The 20,021-nt window shown below is 38.2% G+C and overlaps 1 protein-coding gene across 4 annotated transcripts in view; it reads left to right on the top strand.

Annotated features, from left to right (window-relative positions):
* Window positions 1-5,882: 5,882 nt before the first annotated feature.
* The window catches only part of LOC118431372 (ribonucleoprotein PTB-binding 1-like), a 58,670-nt gene continuing 44,531 nt past the window's right edge, over window positions 5,883-20,021 (top strand). For all 4 annotated transcript variants that reach the window (XM_035842508.1, XM_035842509.1, XM_035842510.1 and 1 more), the window contains exon 1: window positions 5,883-6,173. In XM_035842508.1, the coding sequence (XP_035698401.1) occupies window positions 5,910-6,173 (264 nt within the window). In that variant the 5' untranslated portion in view covers window positions 5,883-5,909. The remainder of the gene's footprint in view (window positions 6,174-20,021) is intronic.

Here is a 20,021-nt window from a genome sequence, read left to right as displayed (position 1 = left end):
TGTAAGAATCGTACGTATTCGTTCAAATTGTTATGAACTGCGTAATGTTTCACTCTAATTCTCTTCGCCAAGAAGAGTATGAGATTGCTGACTTGGGTCTGTATGTAGGATAACAGCAAATAACTCCAGAAATTGTGGATGGAACTTTGTGATTTTTGGTAGGTGTGTAGCGGTTGTCAAAAGAAATCCCACGTTAGAAAACGGTTTACCTGGCGTTTTCCTACGGTACTGCAGCAAGCTTGGTATGTTTTGGGGGTTTGTTTTGGGCAGCATAAGTCAAAATGCAGCTGGGCGATTTTCACGATACTTGGTAGGTCTGTAGCGGTTTTGGAGAGGAAGGTCAAGTGCGAAAATGGTTTACCTAGCTCTTACCTACGGTGCTGTAGCGGGATTTGTATGTAAGTGCGTTTATCTGTATGCAAGATAACTCAAGATGCTTTTGATGAATGCTAATGACATTTTGTTGATAGGTAAGGGACACAGAAAGGAAGGTCAAGTTCGATAATGGGCCTCCTGGCGACTTGTTTTGGTACTGCAAGTGAGCGTTAAAGCTTGCGCCTAAATTTTCCAGAAGTGCCAGGTTCCTAATTTTTTAGTGGTGGATAGCTGTTGGGACTAGGAGTGAATGGTGTAATTTTGGGCCCCCTAGCAGCTTGTTTGGAACTGCAGTGGGTCTTATAGTTCGTAACTTTTAAGAAGGATAACTCCAGAGGAGATTGTTGACTAGTCTTTGTTTTTGGTATGTAGTTACTTTGGGTGATAATGAACATACTGAGATGCAAATTATATAAATCACTATCTATTTGATATAATTACTTAGGGAAACTTCTATATAGGTTAAAAATATACTTGTGACGGAGTCACCCGAAAGAACTTGAATCGGCCCATGGATGTCTAAAGATAGAGAAAAAGTAGGTCAAGACAGTCGGTCTTGACAAGCATGAAATTCTGATTGACCAGGGATGCTACCATGCAGGTCATCTTTGGTCACAGTCCAAGGCCCCCTAAAATCAATACCAGTTTACAAGTTTGCAGAGACGGATAATTTGCCGGCGGAGAAAACATAGAGTTTCATAAATTTATAAGTCCTTGATTTAGGCAAAATTACCATCGGAAAAGAGATTAAACACTATGAATTTAGAATTTGTCTGGTGCAAAAGGTGTTCAAGATCGCTGGAGAAGGGGTGCGTACTTTATTCAGGTTTTTCCATTTTACGTTTCAGTGAGGCAAATTTGTCTGAGACTTGCCCCAAATCGGGGGTGCGTACTTTAATTGGGGTGCGTACTTCAATCGAGAATATACGGTACTATTCGGCCAGGCTGGAGTCTGGCAGAGTCTGATTTTAACAAAACACTGTGGGGGCATTTATGGGTTTGTGAGGAACACACGTTCATGCAGTCATTTGCTATTGGGGTAGGTACTATTTACAATGTAGTAATACATGATAAGACGTTAAAGTCTTAATAAAGACATGATTATTTGGCGAAGAGATGTGTTCGTCGAACTCTAGTTTCTTACTGTAGTGGATTGTATGATAGAATGCTGTAAACACGCATGTATTCCGCAAAGACCTTTTAGATTCTGTACAATGCATAGAAAGTCCTATACATGTATTAGTGTATCAGAGTCCACCGTATGGATCAAAATTGCCTCTTAGCAGTTTAAGACATTATTGCAAAGAAAAATCACATATTGCTGCAGGAATAACATGATTCGCTAGGAGGCATCAATGACACGTGGTGACTATCTACATACCCAACTGACTTGTTTAAAGTTTATAATCTATACAATGACCTTTTCTAACCTACCAGAATGTAACATGAACATTCATCACTTCACCATTACAATTTGTAACAACATGATTACAAGTCTTTGGCAACTGTACCTTACTTGTGAATAGGCAAGACAGTGCCTGAAAAACATTTAGACTTCCCTTTAATTGAAACGACGCGTAAAGGAACCAATGACAACATACAATTTCCACCCAAGAGACTGTAGTAACTGAAATGACAATAACTTTTCCCACACCACTAATGTTTAATGGAACTTGTGAGACAATTTTCAAACAATATGTTTATTAAACGTTCACGAAAATAAACTTCAAATTTTCCCTTTTTGTTTCATTATTTGTTTGTTAGAATCATTCTCATTTGGGACATGTTGCATGGTTCAAGCTTGATACATGTACTATTAAGACTTTTTCTTGTCTACTTTTTTTCTTTTGTTGTAATTACTTCCCACCACGATAACTTAGCCATTGATGAATATTACAAGTTTTATAGACAAAATGTTTCTTATTTTCCTGTGACATTCTTTGTTTATTTAGATCACAAGACCTTAGCCACTGTTGCATATTACAGGTCGAATGGTCAGATTCAATATGAAAAGGCGTGCAAAGAAAGTTCTTATTTGGCCACAGCAGGTAAATTTTATGGATGACATCCTCTGCAGACTGTAAAAATAGTGCGATAGGGCGAAAAGAAAAACAAGATGGGTGCATTTTCAAAAATAGGCACCATAAAGTTGTGATGAGATGTAAAAAGATTTAAGGGGACAAAACATGGTATCAGAGCCAACAAGGCATACATTCCTGTATTTAAGACATATACTGGTGTGGTAAAAGTGACACTAGTGTGGTATAGACTGGCATCACCAACAAAGTTGGTAACCACACTCATAGCTTCCATATTGGTGTCACTTTTACAACTATCCAATAAATTTCTACAACTCCAGTCCTGGGTACCTCGCAAGTGTCACTTCTAAAAGTACAATTATTAGGTTAGAACACAATATATTTGCTCATTTTCTCTCCATAAAAACTTTTATTACCCCATAAACCAAGGTGCTAAGCTGGGCCTTTTGTTTGGGCCTTGTATTTTTAGATCTTCTTTAGTAGACATTGGTGGCTCTCTTGTTAGAAGCTGTGAGACAGACATAATTTCCTGTACTTGGCAGGGATGTGTGAATTGCCCTCTTCCCAGCCCACTGACCCAGTTTTATCATATTGTTTCCATGTTCGAACATGTGATCACATGTGATCATAAATGATGAATCTATGTTGGAACAGTTTAGAAACTATCAGAAATAATGACTTTGATATTAGAAATGTTTCTAACTTAAATTTCTACGGCGTGTCTGCGTGCTCCCAAATCCGTGGGATTCGCCACGTGTTCGTACAGAGACGGTACTTACCACTTACGGATACCAAAAGATTGCCCACGTTTTGGCACGTAGACAGCACGCACTTGCAAGTACGGCGGGTTGTGCCCCTAGCTTAAGGGGCCTTTACCTGCTACAAAACATTCGTCCGCCCAACTTGTGAATGCACAGCGCCCGCCTCATCCTGGACGAACGCAAGATATCGAGTTCATTAATCTCCAACCAGATCCACGGTACGTAAGGTATACTAGTAGTATCAAACTGCCCGTTTGACTCCCATAGCCGGCTATACTCCCTTTGATACTATCTTATGGCACCGTAGGATCTGCTTGGGGATTACGAGTTCATCCAGAAAAGCGCGTGTCAGACAATGTTACACGCAATACTCTGAGGTGTGAAAGACACTAGTCTGGTATCAAGCCGTATGATAGCTCCGGAGTCTCTTCTGTCCTCTCCTATAGCAAGACACTGAACTTACCCCAGACCAACGAAGAGATCACCTTTGCCTGAAGTTTGCAATTGCCAAGAAACGTCTGGAGCTCCGGTCGCCTGTCTTTCCATGGCTGCCTCAAACACGAGGGGCTGTTACTTACTGAGCGAACCACACGTTCCAGCAAACTCAAGATCAATAGACTATGTCCAAAAACTGGACGTTACAAAAGAAGTAGCATCATAACCCTGCAAACAGGAGAACGGAAAATGACGACCATAACACATGTAATGTTGCATAATGATTTTAATGCCAATGTTTTATACGCTGACCTCATTTTAAAGCTGTGGTGTCAACGTGTACAACAAGGTGGAATTCTGGTAACTACTAAATAGTTTCTGCATGTTTTTATTCATAAGCGCATAGACAAGACAATGTATCCAGTGCGTCACACAGTCTTATTGCCCACGTACACTGCATGTTAGTCATTCGCGCTAGTTTGCGGTGTTTTATATATAGAGACATGCTACACTTTACATGTCAATGTTGTTAACATTACAGTATTGCACCTCGAAATGTACAAAAATTTCTCAAAATCTCACATACTTTGTTTGCAATTAGCCTTCGGGCATGAACTTGCAATAAAGTTATTATTAATGTACCACCACACGAGATATCAAACCCGAAAGTTCTGCTGCAGTACCTTGGAAAGCCACCAGGAGGCTCAAACCATATCAATGTTTTGATTGGTCAGGATCCCCGCCGTCAGGACCGAGCCAACGTACGTAGCACTCCATCCGCAGCTTCTTAAGCACTTTTTTTATCATGCTAAACCACAATTACCCCTACAAACGCTAGCGATAGGTTATACAATGCACTACAAAACTTCGCACCCTTGGGAGGACTATTGTTAAACAACAAAAGTGCAGTTGCAACACCAGCTCTGCAACTCCCTCTAGCGTATGCTGCAATCACAGCACCTTTCAGTCTTATGATTGTACGCTTTCCATCGTGCTTGTCATCGTGAAAACAATTGATCTTTACCATAATCGTCTTGGAATGGGGGGAATTTCAACGTGTATATATGTGTGTGGATGTAACATATACAACAATTTTTCTTTTCTTTCATTAAGTTCAGTCTCAAGAAACAAAATAGACAGGAATGAGTGTAGATGAATTAATATACTAATGAATGATGTTCAAACGGGAAAACTCGTTTATTCCTCCGATCTTTCGTTTGAATTTATTCACTCTTAACAGGCAATAAACGGAGGGGTTGCAAGGAAGTCTATATCGCCCCTCGTCTCTGACGAAAATGATACGGAAGCAAACAATTGCAAACAAACAAGGAAGGGCTTCAGAAGATTTCAAACGCACGGAGAACTTGTAGGTGTGGGCTGTTTCGGGAAGTAACGGAAGAAAGAAACTGTTTTGAGACGATCTTTTTAAATTGTACAAATTATGCAATTGCAAGGGCATCGTTGTCCTAGGAATATGCGAGGAAATTCTGCACATGATTCATTTTCAAAAACGGTTCGAACTTTGTTGCTGATTGGTTAGTTGTCTGTTGCTTGATTTTCTTTATTTCTGTTATCTGACTTTTTTTTCAAAGAAAGAGAAAAAGACGGTTAATATAATCAATACTTTCTTTAATATGAAGGAAATACTGGGTTTGTAGAAACTGAGGTGATTTTTTCAAACATTTTCTCGTATCACGGGAATCAAAAAGATGTCATCATCATCATCATCATCTCCTTCAGGGAAAAGGGATTGAGTTAACGTCACCTTAAAACAATTGATGAAACCAACAAATCTGGAAAATTAAGAATTTCGATTGGTTGAATTTACGCGTATATACGGAAGTTTCAACAAATGCGAAAAGTGCTGCCAAACTTTAATTGCGCAACAGTTGTCCTAAATACAAATAGCACACAGCAAACAATTTGCAATGATTCTAAAAGGCTGTCCTTCTCTGCAACCATTTTGCAGCAATTCTACAAAAATTTACCAGGAGACAACTTTAGAAATAAGCGATTTTATCATTTCAATGCACGTATTGGTGTTGAACTTTATTGTGCATGCGCAACAGTTGGATTAATTGCAAAGTGTAGACAACAACCAAATTGCAACAATTCTAAAAGACAATTCTACTCTACAACCATTCTGCAACAATATCTAACACATTTATGAGGATAAAAAGCCTGCAATCAAGTAATTTTATCATTTTAAACACGCACTGTGAATTTTTTGGTTGGTGAGATTTCGCCAAGGGGTTTGGGTAGGCGCGCAGGATGCTGGGAGAATTCTGAAATTTTCAAAATGGCGGCGGCAGTCCACAGTAAACCGCCTCTGCTCTCCGAACCTCCAGCTCACAGCGATCTAAACGGCAACTCCTCCCACAATATGTCGTCAGAAGACAGCCAAGGCTCCTCGCAGCGAGGGGAAGTAGTTTTGAAGCCAGAGGAAAGTCTCACGGCACTGGGAGAGGAGGAGAGACGGGAGGTTCTAAGCCGGGCCAAGTCGGAATTCAACAATCGGCGCAGAATCGTAGTCCGAAATCTTCCCAACGATATCACCGCTCAGGTAAAAACTTCATCTTCTAACTCTTCTTTTCCTCTTCTATTATCAACTTAACTGTCATATTCAATCTGAAACTGCTTCTGGTATTCCTTCCCAATGGCGTGAACAAAGCAAGCCATTCCCAGAAGCAGTTGACGCCGTAAAAAAGACAGCCAAACACACGTGAACTGCAGGCGGGCTTCGGCGAGAAAAACACCGCTGTTTTTCTACTTTCCACCCGGCTAAAATGCTACCATTTTGTATTATCGTAGATCACGATTTATTTTACCCCTGTGTGTGTCTTTTTCCCCGAGGGAGGGAAGTCTGTGGTCGGCGGTTTTGAAGCATTCTTTTGCGCGAGCTCCTAGCCAAGAGATACGGAGTACAGACACTGACTTGTTGCTTTTTTACTAGTTCTAAACTCCAAGCAGATGTGAGGGGTGGAAAGTAGTAACGTTTTAAGAGAAAAGGGTTTCACTGATTACCCCACACTGCAATATTGGCAGACAATCGGCTTCAGAAAAGGTTCCTAAATGCTTCAAAATTCTCTTTTTCCCACCACGTCTGTTTTGAGATTGTTACTACTAATACTAGTATATATTTCTTGCCCATCTTCCCACGGTGCCAACAAAACCTGTCACTTGTAGTTAGTTTCCTGATTCATCAATTTAACTGCAATTTCCACCTCTTCAACCATTTTTCATGTATTTTTCTGTGCTTGCAATGCTTCCGTTGGTTGATATTTGCAAGTCTAGAACTCATTTTGAAGGGGAGGGAATAATACAATTTGTTTGTCTCCTTCCCAAGTCACGACCAAAAGCCTGTCGCTCCGAGTTACTCTCCCGATTCGTCAATTTGAGATGACTATCCCCTCGCTCGACCATTTTCCTTGCTTTTCGGTGCCAGCTACGCCCACGATTGTTAATATTTGCACGTCCTGCGCGCATGTTGAAGGCTGAGTGTGGGAGGTACGTATCTACATGACAAAAGTGAGCAGTCAAGAATGAATGGAGCTGTTGTTTGTGTAGTGATGTCAGATGAAACACAGTACATATACGGCTTCAGTCCTAAAAATGCTGACTCAAAAACACCCGATCCAATTTGTATCTGGCTTCCCCTTCGTAATGAAGACTACGTTAGACCGTAATCGCATTATAAAAGTACCAGTGACTCATCTTAATGTAAAAGAATGGACGTCGTAATTGAGACATTTCATAGCACTTAACCTGGGAATTTTAATGTTGGCGCAGTGTTTTTAGTTGACATAACAAAACACACAGCATAAAACAAATATGCCACTATCCAAACCAAGTATTACAGAATTGATTATACGATTCATTCTCTAACAAGAAGATGTAAAATGTTACTTGAAATCAAAGGAATATTTACTATTTTCAATGCTATAACAATTGATGATAATAAAGTTTATTGCAGATTCTTGCCCGTGGGCTAATTGCAGAGAGATTCAAACAGTGTAAAAACAATATCACAAGTCTACTCTAGTCTAAAACTACTAAAACCTAACTCTAGATCCTGGGTTATTGGGTTTGACTCCTTTTTCAAAGACAGTGGAATACGAATGATGAGTAATAATATGTAGACATTTTTTTGTCTACTTATTATTATTTAAGTTGTTGTAAATGTGGTAGCTATATGAAAATACATGTAGTGGGTTAAGAACAAGGCTGTTTTTTTCATTATATTATTCATGGTTTTCAGTCCCCATACTGAAGTGTTTACCTTGGTCTCATGTTTAACCTTTTTGTAAACATGATTTGCATAATGTTTATCTTCCATTCAACACGGCTTGTTTGTTTTGGCATATATTAACTTGTAGTGACCCCATTCTTAGGAGATAATCAGATTTTGTGCTGTGATCCCATCAAATTTTACGGCCGAATCGGAACACTGATTCGATTTTTAGCTAGCCGTTCCCCGCTATTACTATTACTGTAAGTTGTAAAACTTTATCGAACATGAATTTCCAATGTAATACTGCTGTAAAATACTGAATTGCTTCAACTGTGAATCTGAAATGCTACGAAAAAGTCCTAACACAAAGACTAAAGTGGCACAATAATACTAGTAAATGAATTCATAATAAAAAAAAATGCTGTTTTTCTTTGTAATCGAAATGGAATGGTCCCAGGACTTATTGCTTGTATTTTTTACAATATCACCAGAAGTGGCAATATTTTATGTATGGCAAGTTATGAGAATTTGGAATAACCCTTAGAAGGTAGAAATAGAATGTGTCTTTTTGGAAGTGTCTTATTGTAATTGAGTTTTTCTCTTTAATCTGAATGAACAGTATTTCTTAGTTTGGACTTTTACAATATTATTACTATTGCATTTTGTATTCCACAGAAAGTGACATAAATTTAGGTCTGGGTCTTTGTAAGTGCCAGATTATAAGTGCTGTTTTCTTTTAAATCTTCGCTGCCTCTTTCTTCGTAGTTTCACAACATCTCTATAACTAATGATTTCTATGTTCTACGACAAGTTGCAATAAATTTAGGACCACCCTTAGGTTTAACAGTTATTCAGTCCTTGTAAGTGGAGGATAGTTTGCAGTATGAGATATAAATAACCGGACGGATTCAGGCTTCCTGTATTTTCCCCTATCATCTTTGAAATTGGCCGCCCTAATCCGGCCTTGATGGGGGCCTGTAGCGAATTGACCTGGAGGGAAAAGGATCCATTATAGACTTTATCTCCGGGTAAATTAGCTGTTTTTCCTGTCGTGTAATATCTTCTAACCTCAGGCCATAATTACAAAGATGCTTGGTTGGCACAGCGGCTCAAGGGCAGAAATATTACTAGCTTGAAACGTGTTCTGGTTGTACTGGTATACTGTAAATGCATTTAAATTTGCTGGGATTTACTTTGCTGTAGTGGGAAAAATGACTTTTCGTGGTGGTTTTAAGTTCACGGTAGCACCAGGCACTGTAGTCTCTTTACTGCCATGGAAAATGTTAAATTTAAAATGCGGTTTTAATTTCGCGTTGAAGCGGCCACCGCAAAAACTGCGAACATTAAACCACCACGAAAGTTTGTGCATTTACAGTAGTTAAATTGTTACCAAGCAAGTACACAGTAATTATTGTTGTTAAACCATAGCACAAGATCAGAAAGAACAATGCCCTATTGTTAGATCCTCTTAGTATGTAAAATGTTTGTAATGCATGTGAATCTTGTTTATTATACACTGAGTCATTGTCTATATGCAGGGAATGATTCAATGATGAGGAATCGGAATGAATGGAAAATATGCCTGCCATTTGAACAGCTGTTTCTTAAACTTAAACTAAGCTTTGACAATGGTCACTTCTACCCTAGGGCATACAGTTGTTACATTGTACACTCAATATACAGTAACTGTACTTTTGATCATTGTTGTCAAATGTTTCTTTTTTCAATAGTCCAGCTATCTTTATTGTATTATTATCGGTCATAGTATTTCTTGCAATATATTATATTGCTTCTATGATTATTTACGACATTGGCAACATATTTATCAATGTATGTTTTACTTTAATCAATAATGTTATCATTATTATTATTCATCATTATCATCACATAATCATTCATAGTACCGATATAATATTTGAACAAAGTAATCGAATTCTAACTATCATTTAAGTTTTAATACGATGGTCATCAACTGACGTCAAGTCACGAAAAAAGTCGCATGGTTTTACAGACATATATATAGCAGTTTTTTCGTCCAAAGGTTCCTTGACGCAAGGTTGGTTATTTGACGCAACACTCAAGATTTTGATTTTGCATATATATTGTTGTATATAATAATTGAGAGGGGAAAATTGATTTGACATGGCCCAACAGTGTATACCATAATCAGCGTTGCCATGGTTTAAAGCTGGACTTCCAAGGTTGTTGCCAGACAGGTAGGATTTAGGCTTCTGTTCAGGCAATCTCCCTGTAACAGAGAATAAGGCAGCGTCAATTTGATTTGTTGGTTCTCATATTGTATTTAATAAATATGGCACAGTTTTACTTTTAGCCAGGATTTTATTTTAGTACATGGTTCTAGCCAACATCCATCCTTCCATCCTTTGACGGAATTTCGCTGCTGGAGTATTGTCAAGAGTATTCCATTGTGAGGATTTTTACTTAAGACCACATTTTGAATTTTTTTTGGTTAGTTTTTATGGTCACATTTACCACATTTGAAATTTTGATCTGGCATTATTACATACGTAAATGCTACCAAAGTACCACTATGTAAGTTGAAAATTAGCATAATTGTTCTCAATTATCGCAGTGTCCACAAATAATAGCATGATGGCACTTTACAGTAATACACTAAAAATGCACTAGCTAGAACCTTGAAATTATATTTCACTGGAAAAACATGGCATTAATCATTGGTATATTAAATACAGTCATATTCAAGTTTTCCTTCCAGCCCTTTGTTTTAAATGATATCCTCTTGTCATATTTTCACCTTGAAATGTCTGAGAAGCAATAGAATAATTTGGTTTGGCCTAATCCACAGGATAACAACCTGGCCATTTCTTATCATGCAGGCTGGAAATTGAAAACAGCAGAAATCTGGACACCGGACCGTTCCACTCATGAAGTTTAGGGGTGGCCAGGACATGAAACGCATGTAGAAAAAGAAGAAAGATAGAAGCATCCATTCTAAGAAACAAAGTAAAAAAGTTACAAAATGTTTGTGCTATATATTCCATGTGATTGTTGATACTAGGTTCTGGTATAGTTTTAAGTGCGGCACTTACAGCAATCTGTAGACATGACGAGACCAATTTAGCCTCAAATTACCCAGGGTATAATGGGCGTAATTGTTAATGGTGAATTATGCACCAATCTATGTCAACCACTATGCCCCAGTTACTGCTTGTATAGATCTAGATGTACCCTATGTACACCCTGGCCAATGTGACTATATTTTTGTGGTCCCATTGAAATATACAGATTTTATGGGCTCTCTCATTGGTCTTCTTGGAAACCGTAATTCCTGATTTTTGCAGTGTACTTTTATGTTCACGGTTTTCACGGTGAGGACTGTAACGTGAGCTTATCATTTACTGACAACAAATAATACAAGTCTTTTTTTACACGCACCTACCGCTACCGTGAACATTTAGTTCTGAGAACAAGTTAAATTTTCTCAGGCCGTGAAAGTTTGGTACCGAGAAGACATATACTATAAATTTAGTTTCCAGACAGATTTACCAGTGGTATAAGATAGTATCAAAGCTGGCTCAGGAGTACAGCTGGCCAAAGGGAGTCATCATCCACTGGGAGCCAAACACACTTCTTGACCGGCTTCACTCCTCTGGCAGCTTTTGATACTATCTTATGCTACCGTAGGATCTGCTGTAAATTCAGTTAAGCTTAAAGTTTGCAGTAGCTAAATTTCTAAGTACACCAAAAGACCAAGAGTTTGCTGTATCTTTCAATCCTTTGAGTTTGTGGTGGAAAGAATATTAGCAAGCCAACTGAAACACAGGCCCTTTCTTGTGTGCGTCAACAAACTTGCGGTGAATAAGTGACTGCAAAAACTGCAAACTTTAAAACACACCCAAACATTTTAAGGTCTCAAACCACTAATGCTTTAATGAAATACTGCCAAGCCATTGTCATTCCCTAAGTGTATGGTACAAACACAAGGAGAGGTGGAGAAACAATGGTCAGGAGCAAAAGTGACAAAACAATTGCTGAGTCCATACCCCACCCTCACCTGTATGATCAGTTGTACCCACAGACAAACACAAACTGGTTTACACCTGTTTAACTGGGCCAACAGACCTGTCATTCAGCATGTCACCTCCAGTTTCTATTGTCAACAAACAGGTTTGACAGTTTGGCAAAAGAAACGAAAAATATTTGTAGTTTAATTTAAAACTGCCTTTTAGGAGAAGTATTTTGTACTAAAAGATGAAGTTTAGTGCAAGAGAAAGAGCTTACACAAAGAAACAAAATGCTTGTGATTTGAACTGAAATTTGAAGTTGGATTTTTTAAATCTTGTATGGCCGAGAAATTCAGATTAATTTTTTAGCAAGAAAGCAATTTTCATTGTTTTTTATACTGTCAATATATAGAATAGAAGAGACAAAAATGGATTTATCATATATGTTTTCAAACCACTGCTCCAACTCGAAACACCAGGGTTTGGTTGCACATTGGCGAGTCCACCCGTCAGTGAACTGATCGTCTGTGGGCTAACCCGCCCATGAAAATAGCAAGTGTAGAGTTACAGTCATTTCTACCTGAAATCTCTACCGTCAAATGTACAGAAGCAGATTTACATGAACATACAATTGTAGAACCTAAAAATGCCAGGGGGTATAGGATATTCCACTGAACAGATTCCTTTGGGGCAAAATGGACCATCGTTTGAGTATTAACCTTTCACAAGATTTTACAGACAATCAGGATCAGATCAGGTCCGGACCTGGACCTGATCCTCTGGACCTGGACAGTACCTGTACCTGAATTTTCTGTACCGGTACCCACCCCTATCTTATACAACAAGACCACCTGATTAGGGTGTCAATAACCTTATTTCCCATTGGCACCCTAATAAGCCTATAATTCTCTGTACTCAGCTAGCCTTTGTCATTAATTGCTCATTGTTCATTCTAAATAGACCTACTTATCTTTATTCACTAAGGTTTTATTGCCATACAATTAAGACTGTTACTTTTTCTTGTTCATCAATAAGACACATGTTGTATAGCCAAAGGTGCCTGTGTAGTATATATTGACCATGCAAAACCACCACAGCTAAGACAGGTGGTCACCGTAGTGGCGTGTGGTTGGCAGCAAAGCCTGGTTATCTGAATTAGCTACCATTCTCCCCACACCTTACATGTGTATGCAATACGAGATAACATGTGAATCTTTTGGATCGAAGCTCGCGTAAAAGAACGCTTCAAAACGGCAACCGCATACTTCCCTCACTCAAGGAAAAAGACACACGGGTGAAATAAAATCGTGATATATATTCTACAGAACATAAAAGCATGAAGTTGTTGTTGAGGACTTTGCACTTGAGTCATATTCATTATTATTTGTTAGGTTAACCATTATTTACATTAACAGTGTACTACCAAGGGAACTGATATGAATGTAGAAATGTGTTGTACCGCATTAGTTACATCCATGCATGTATGACTCATAGGCTGTCAAAGTAATAACTGAACAGTCAGTGACTGGCCAATGATATGACAGCTTGATAATCAATTTAAAATGGAGGCTCATGATTGGTGAACCCACAACTCATTACTTGTGTAGTATGATACCTCTTGCTAATTGCTTTACTGTGATTATGCTATCTAATCATAAATGGCAAAACAACTGAGTAGGATTTGATATTTATTTAGGTTTTTCCAACCACACCCCCCTTATCACTGCAAAATCATTCATTTTCACAGTTACTTATATTAAGTAAGATGTAATTTCACTCTAGAAGAGGAAAGGACGTTTTCTGTGTTTGAAATTTGCGTTTGAAACAATTCTATAGTAACAATACAAATTATCAAAATGCATATATACATGTATGAATATAGGCACTGTGAAGCTTGCAAAATTTGCAACTTACATTTACATGACCTTACCTTTTTTTTAGGGAGGGGAGGGGGGAATAATTTTTGGGACCAGACTTCAACGTTTTATACCACATAGGCTGTAGTGTATAAATTTTTAGCAATCCAGGACCTTTACATATACTCGCCAAGCAGTTGTTTGGAGACGGCTCTTTTTTAAAGTGTTTTCGTCGTTTTTGTTGGGCTTTATATTTTGTCCTATTTTCTTCATGGCCAGCGGACGTCTGCTTGGAGAGTAGACCTGTAGGTCAAATAGCTATTATTTACTGAAACCTGACACTGAATCTGTCTAGTTGTGTTGTTGGTATGTTAGAAAAGAATTTCTTAGTTTTCAGGTCCATATACCATGATGCCTGGAGCAACATACATTGCACATAACAAGGATTTTCGAAAAACCGCCTAGGATTCCAGCTCTTTGTGTTGCCTAGATTTTATCAGCAAGGTTGGGTAATGATTACTGTATAAAGCAGTGTATAATTGTAAGGGTTTGTGTAAATAACAAAGGTAAAGTTTAAGGTAGTCCCTTTTTTTTAGGCTGTAGGGGCAGTGGGTTGTTAGATATGTCTAGGGCATGTGTTACACTGTAATTGGGAGGTGGAGCCCATCCCTCTCCTTCTGCTATCTTTTACATCCCTAACTGAAGTCAGGTACAAATTTTTACACCTGGGTGGAGTGAGGAAAGTCATGTAGAGTGCCATTCCCAAGGCCAATACATCAGTAGCCAGACAGAATTTGAACCAGGACCAAACACCCTGCAGTTACGCCACAGGACAGCTACTGATTTAGAAAGACTTGGTCTAGAAAGATTGTTATAAAACAGCTTTGGATTCAGTGATGTTCTTCCTTATTACATGTGTACCTGTATCATGGGAACCTATAAGTATAATGTCACAGTAGCAGGTGTTTCAAGTTTGCCCAATGCATTCACAGAAATAAAGAAACACCGCAAATGTCTTAAGATGTACAGGAATTTTTCGTTAGGAACCTTAACATTTGAACTTGATATGAAACAGGTGAGCACATTTATATACTTGAACCTTGTAAGGCGCTTTCTTTCACCAAGTCTATAACAAATCTCTAAACCCAGTCAAGATGACAGAAACTCCATTGGATGTAAACTTCCAGATGTTTCTAGTAGAAGCCTGGACATTGATTCTCTAGTGACAAATTGTGAACACTTTGGGAATGGTCAATGAATATATCTACATGTAGGTAAACGTCTGTTTCCAAAATCATATCCAGCGGATTGTAATTGACTAAATAGTAACTATTATTTGTTTTATTTATGCATTTTGCGGTGCTTGTCCACAAGTACATACTTATGGAGTATCACTATGCTAGTTCAAAATAAGCGTAATGGTCCTCAATTTAGCGTGGTGGTCACAAGTTATCGCATGATAACCCGTTATGTTAATGGTGCGCTACCTAGAACCTCAGTATGTGTGCAGATCCTTTTCTATAGTGGTGTTATATCAGGTGAAATACCAGTGGTACCATGATATCAGGTAATCAGATTAAATCCTGGCTTCATTATTTATTTAGGAGGAGGAGATATAATTAAATCAACACTAAGCCATCAGCTCTTTAAAATGACCTTTGCTTCTGATAACATTCAAACTTGTGCCAGGCATTTTTTTTCCAACCCTGTAATAATTTTCTTCTGTTTTGAACTCCAAGATTTTGAAGTCATATTTGAATATTGAAAATACTGTTACAGTAGTATGATACATGATATTATACATATGAGTGCACAGTGCAATGTACATGTATATTGAGTTATTCAAAGCATTTAAATGGTAATCAGCCATAATGGCAGCGAGCTTGTTTGCTTAAAGTTTACCTGATTGAAATGATTGTGACATGAATGTAAAGAGTGGCCTAAAATGAAATTAGCTGTTCCTACCTGGACAAAGGAATTTAGACTCTACAAATTTCTTAGCCTGGTATATACATTCTTGCATCAGTTTACCCCTCTCCATATTTCCTTGCATAAAATACCTGCAAAAACCTGTTTTGGGATTCAAATATGCAAATCCCCATGCAAGAGTAGCAGTTTAAGAGTGATCATTGGACATGTGCATTTTGCAATTATTATATGGATTCTGTCATCTTGCAAATTGTAGACAAGAACCCAACTCTAGACACTATACCATAAATCTTGAAACCTTAGCGTTGTTATTTTCTCACAATTTTTGCGGTGACCACGCCATTGCAAATTCATGGCAAGTTATAACTGCTTAAACTCTGAATTAAAATGTCACAAAAAAACTCCTCTTTCTGCTGAAATAAAATAAAACCACACCAAAACTAAATGAATCTACAGTACTAGACTTTTCCCTTACAAGGACAGGTGTTGATACAGTAATTCTTGCATGATGAGAGAAGATGGTGATAGAAAAAATAGAGATCACTCTCAGCCAACAGTCATGGCCTGACCCCAGCACTAACAATAACACCCCGCCAACCACTGCTTCTGAATGGACCTCTTTGTTTGGGCCATTTCCAAGTCCAGCTGTCCAAGAAACATCAACGGAACACCAGACAACTGGCTGTAGTTGGGAGGGGATGGGGCCATGTGCTTGTAATGTTACAACAGGGCTGGAAAGGCTGGGTAGATGTAGTAAATTCAGTATGAACTTTTGTGCACTCAAAATATTGCAGCTGTGCGCTGAATATTTTACAGTAAAATTTACTCAAGGCTGCACCAAGATATTCAGTGTTAAGTTGCATATATAGATGTGCTGTTGTACATATTACATGTAAGTATTGTGTGTAGCATGTTTTTGACACTCAAGTATGAGAAAAAAGATGCCAAACCTCTTTTGTATGACCTTTTCTTTCCAAAGGTTTAAAAGTTTGACAACAGTAACAGAATTTCAGAAGGCAAGTAGGTTTTGTAGCTTTATTTTAGGTTGTGCACAGAAGGGAACGGGTTTTCTGCGCGTTAAAAATCTGCGCGCGCGTTAAAAATCTGCGCGTTAGAAAATTAAGTTGTGCATTGATGAATTCTTAGTAAGAAAAATGTGACCCCATTATATGATTTTCCATCTGTTACCAGAATTTTTGGTTTGAAAAGCTCCTAATTTTTTAGGTCCCTTGGGAATAGGTTAATTTGCATATCCAGAAGATTTCAAAATCACTTGAATTTGACACAAATACATGGAAAAATTACTAATGTGAGGTTTTGTATTGTAAAATATAACTGCTTGAGGCTTTTCTCCATTCTATAAGCTTCATTTCATCTTTTCTCAAGCAGATTGTTTTTCGTGCAAATGTCAACCGTCGTTGTGCGTTAAAACTTAACATTCAAAAATCACTTTAAAACTCCTGGAATATTTACAGAAAGGGATATTGTACTCTAGAATGCAACAAAATATTATTTTGTGTTATCATCTTCAAGCTTTAAAGTTAAAAACAGCAAAAAAGTTTTCAAATCCCGAGGGAATCAGCCAATTTGCATATTTTAACGCGCAGGTTTTTAACGCGCAAGTTTTAACGCGCAAATTTTAACGCGCATAAAACCCCAACCCCTTCACAGAAAAGTGCACCTATACTTTACACTTTTTCCCTCAATAAATTTTTAGCCCTGCTTAGCTCCTGTGAAAGGAGGTTTAGACTTACACACTAATAGAGAACACATGTTTTTCACTTGTAATGACCATTAACACAAGTGTTGACTGTAGAGAATCAATATCATTTAATTTCACGCAAATTTTCCACACCCATTTTAATGTTTCTCTTTGAAAGAAACAGAATAACCCCTTGACACATGACAATAATAATAAGAACTATGTGAAGTGTACATTTGTACATGTAATATAAAGAACAGTTCTTAAAAAGTTTTTCATGTTTTTAAAATCGTTTTTTATGTTTATCCAGAACTGTACAGTTACTTCTACTCAAGTGAGTATTGCTACTTTCTACAGAAGTTTTGTGGCTGCAAGGCAGTATGGGTAAAGAGGTGAAGCCTGCCATATCTGTCTGCCTGGTAAAATTGCAACCAAAACTCCCCTAGACTTTGTATGACAACGTAAATTTCTATGTTGCCCCAGTAGCCAAGACACTATCTCCCTGTAACATTGCTATTTACCTTATCAAATAACAGATATCAAAGGTCATCACTGAAAGATGAAGTCAAAGGACTTTATGAAAGGTTGCTGATAGATTGACGGAAATGCTGACCTTACCTGCTAGAGCAAGGTCAACCTTTCCTTGCACTGATTACTCAGATTACTGTAGATTTGCTTATTTTGGCAGGGACTTAATTTTGCAATTTTCAGGTACAGGTTCAAACCTAGACCTGGAAAAGTGTAGCGAATCATTTTGAAGTCCTAGTAAATGTAGCCAAATATCTTACGATGTAGCCAAATATCTTTGTACATGTATATCAGATGCTTATGGGTGGTGCCCATCTCCATTTCTGTAGCCCTTGGGCCACACATTTGTGCAAGCCACTACAGCAGGGGGCTAGTCCGCTGGTAGTGATGTGTGTTTAACTCCCATACTCTTCCTCATTAGTGCTGAGTGCTACCGCTAAGCAGAGAAAGCAGCATCTACATTTTTAGACGGTCGTTGGTATGACTCGGTCGGGGATCGAACTCATGACAAACAGTATGCAAGGCGAACACTCTACTCACTCGGCCATTGCGCCGGTGCTACATATAGTAGAAGCTAGTTAATTGCACAATGGATTAATGCACACTTCTGTTAACTGCACGGAATCCCAAACTCCCAAACTGGTATGGTCCAGCTACATGTAAATAACTTCGCATTATTGCACCAGTCTGGTAATTGCACGAAATTCACTGGCAAGTAGGCTGTGAAATTAAGCAGCTTCTACTGTATTGGGTACACTCATTCACGGTGTCATGAATTCCTTAGCCTCTAGTCAAAGAAGAGCAAAATAAAAGCACAGGAAATATCTTCAGATTTACAGTAGTGAGGATGTGACTGTTTGTTGCCACCTGTCCATAGTAATTCTCCCCATGTCAGTGGAAACACTCCCCAGATGGGGAAATAATCAAGTTTCCTCCTCGCCTATTTGGTTCCAAGTCAGGGCAGATGTGATTATAGGAAGAGCAGGGGGAAATCATGTCTGAGGATCTTACACACAAGGTCACAGGAATCAACTTCCTCAAAATGTGTTAGCATCGATTCACAGGAAAACTTTCAGGCTGAGTTGTGTTGATTCAGATTGATGTCAAGCTTCTGTCAAATGCTACCGTTCCCTGATCATGTAGATTCAATCACAGAGCAGAGGGGGTGGGAATCGGTACAGAAAATTCAGGTCCAAGTCCAAGTCCAAAGGATCAGGTCTTGGTCCAGACTTGAACCTGGACCTGCTTGTCTGTGAAAACTTGTGAATAGTCGATACACAATGGTCCGTTTGCTTATAGGATTCTGTTATGTTAAGTGACTTCCACTGGCGTTTTAAAATCCTATCTTCATGTAAACAGCACTTACTTTGACCAAGTTGGACTGTATAAACTTGGTGAAAATGACTATACTTGGACCAATAAACCCCAAAACGTCTAAACGCCTGCCGATTTTTCAATCGGTCCAAGATCAAGATCCGGTACACTGATCTTTTTCAGGTCTCTTTTTTTTCTGGACCGGTCCAACAAGAAGAAAAACAGTTTTGTACCGGTTGGTGCCCACCCGTAACAGAGCACTTGCACATACATGTACAGGAAGATAACATTTCAAGTAATCATACATGTAGGTTTTGAAATATACATCTTGGTTTTATTTTTGAGATTTTTGTAGTACCTTTCAGTCATGAAGCCAGGATATTGCATAAATGTATTTTTGTTCTTCGGTATTGCAATGGTCGCCAACCATTTTTACTAGTAGATCCCCACAAAACTAAAAAGATTTACTGTATACAAAAAAAATTTACATGTACAGCAAGTGCTATTAAAGAAATTAAAAGTATATTCATAATCATATTGGTCCATATCCTCACGGAATTAGAAATCTCGTACTTAAAACTTTTTTGATAGCATTAACTGCTAAACAGAAAATAGAGTACATACAGTTGTACATCTAGAAGGTTTTAATACTGACTGACCTGTTCCTTGAATATCATTTAATTTGTTCATAGCTTGAATACTTTTATTACTTTAAATTAAAGTTGATGCTTTTTGTGCATCCTAGTGTGCCCCCTTCCCAAATTATTTCCCTTTTATCATTTGCTCTTTCCTGATAAAGTTTGGCGTGAATTCATATGGAACATGTGCATGTCATTGTCTGCCTTAGCTGCGAAAGACACGGTCG

This window comes from Branchiostoma floridae, chromosome 15, assembly GCF_000003815.2.
Source record: "Branchiostoma floridae strain S238N-H82 chromosome 15, Bfl_VNyyK, whole genome shotgun sequence".
NCBI lineage: Eukaryota > Metazoa > Chordata > Leptocardii > Amphioxiformes > Branchiostomatidae > Branchiostoma > Branchiostoma floridae.
The sequence above is the reverse complement of the archived record's forward strand: the minus strand, read 5'-3'. Positions and strand labels throughout refer to the sequence as shown.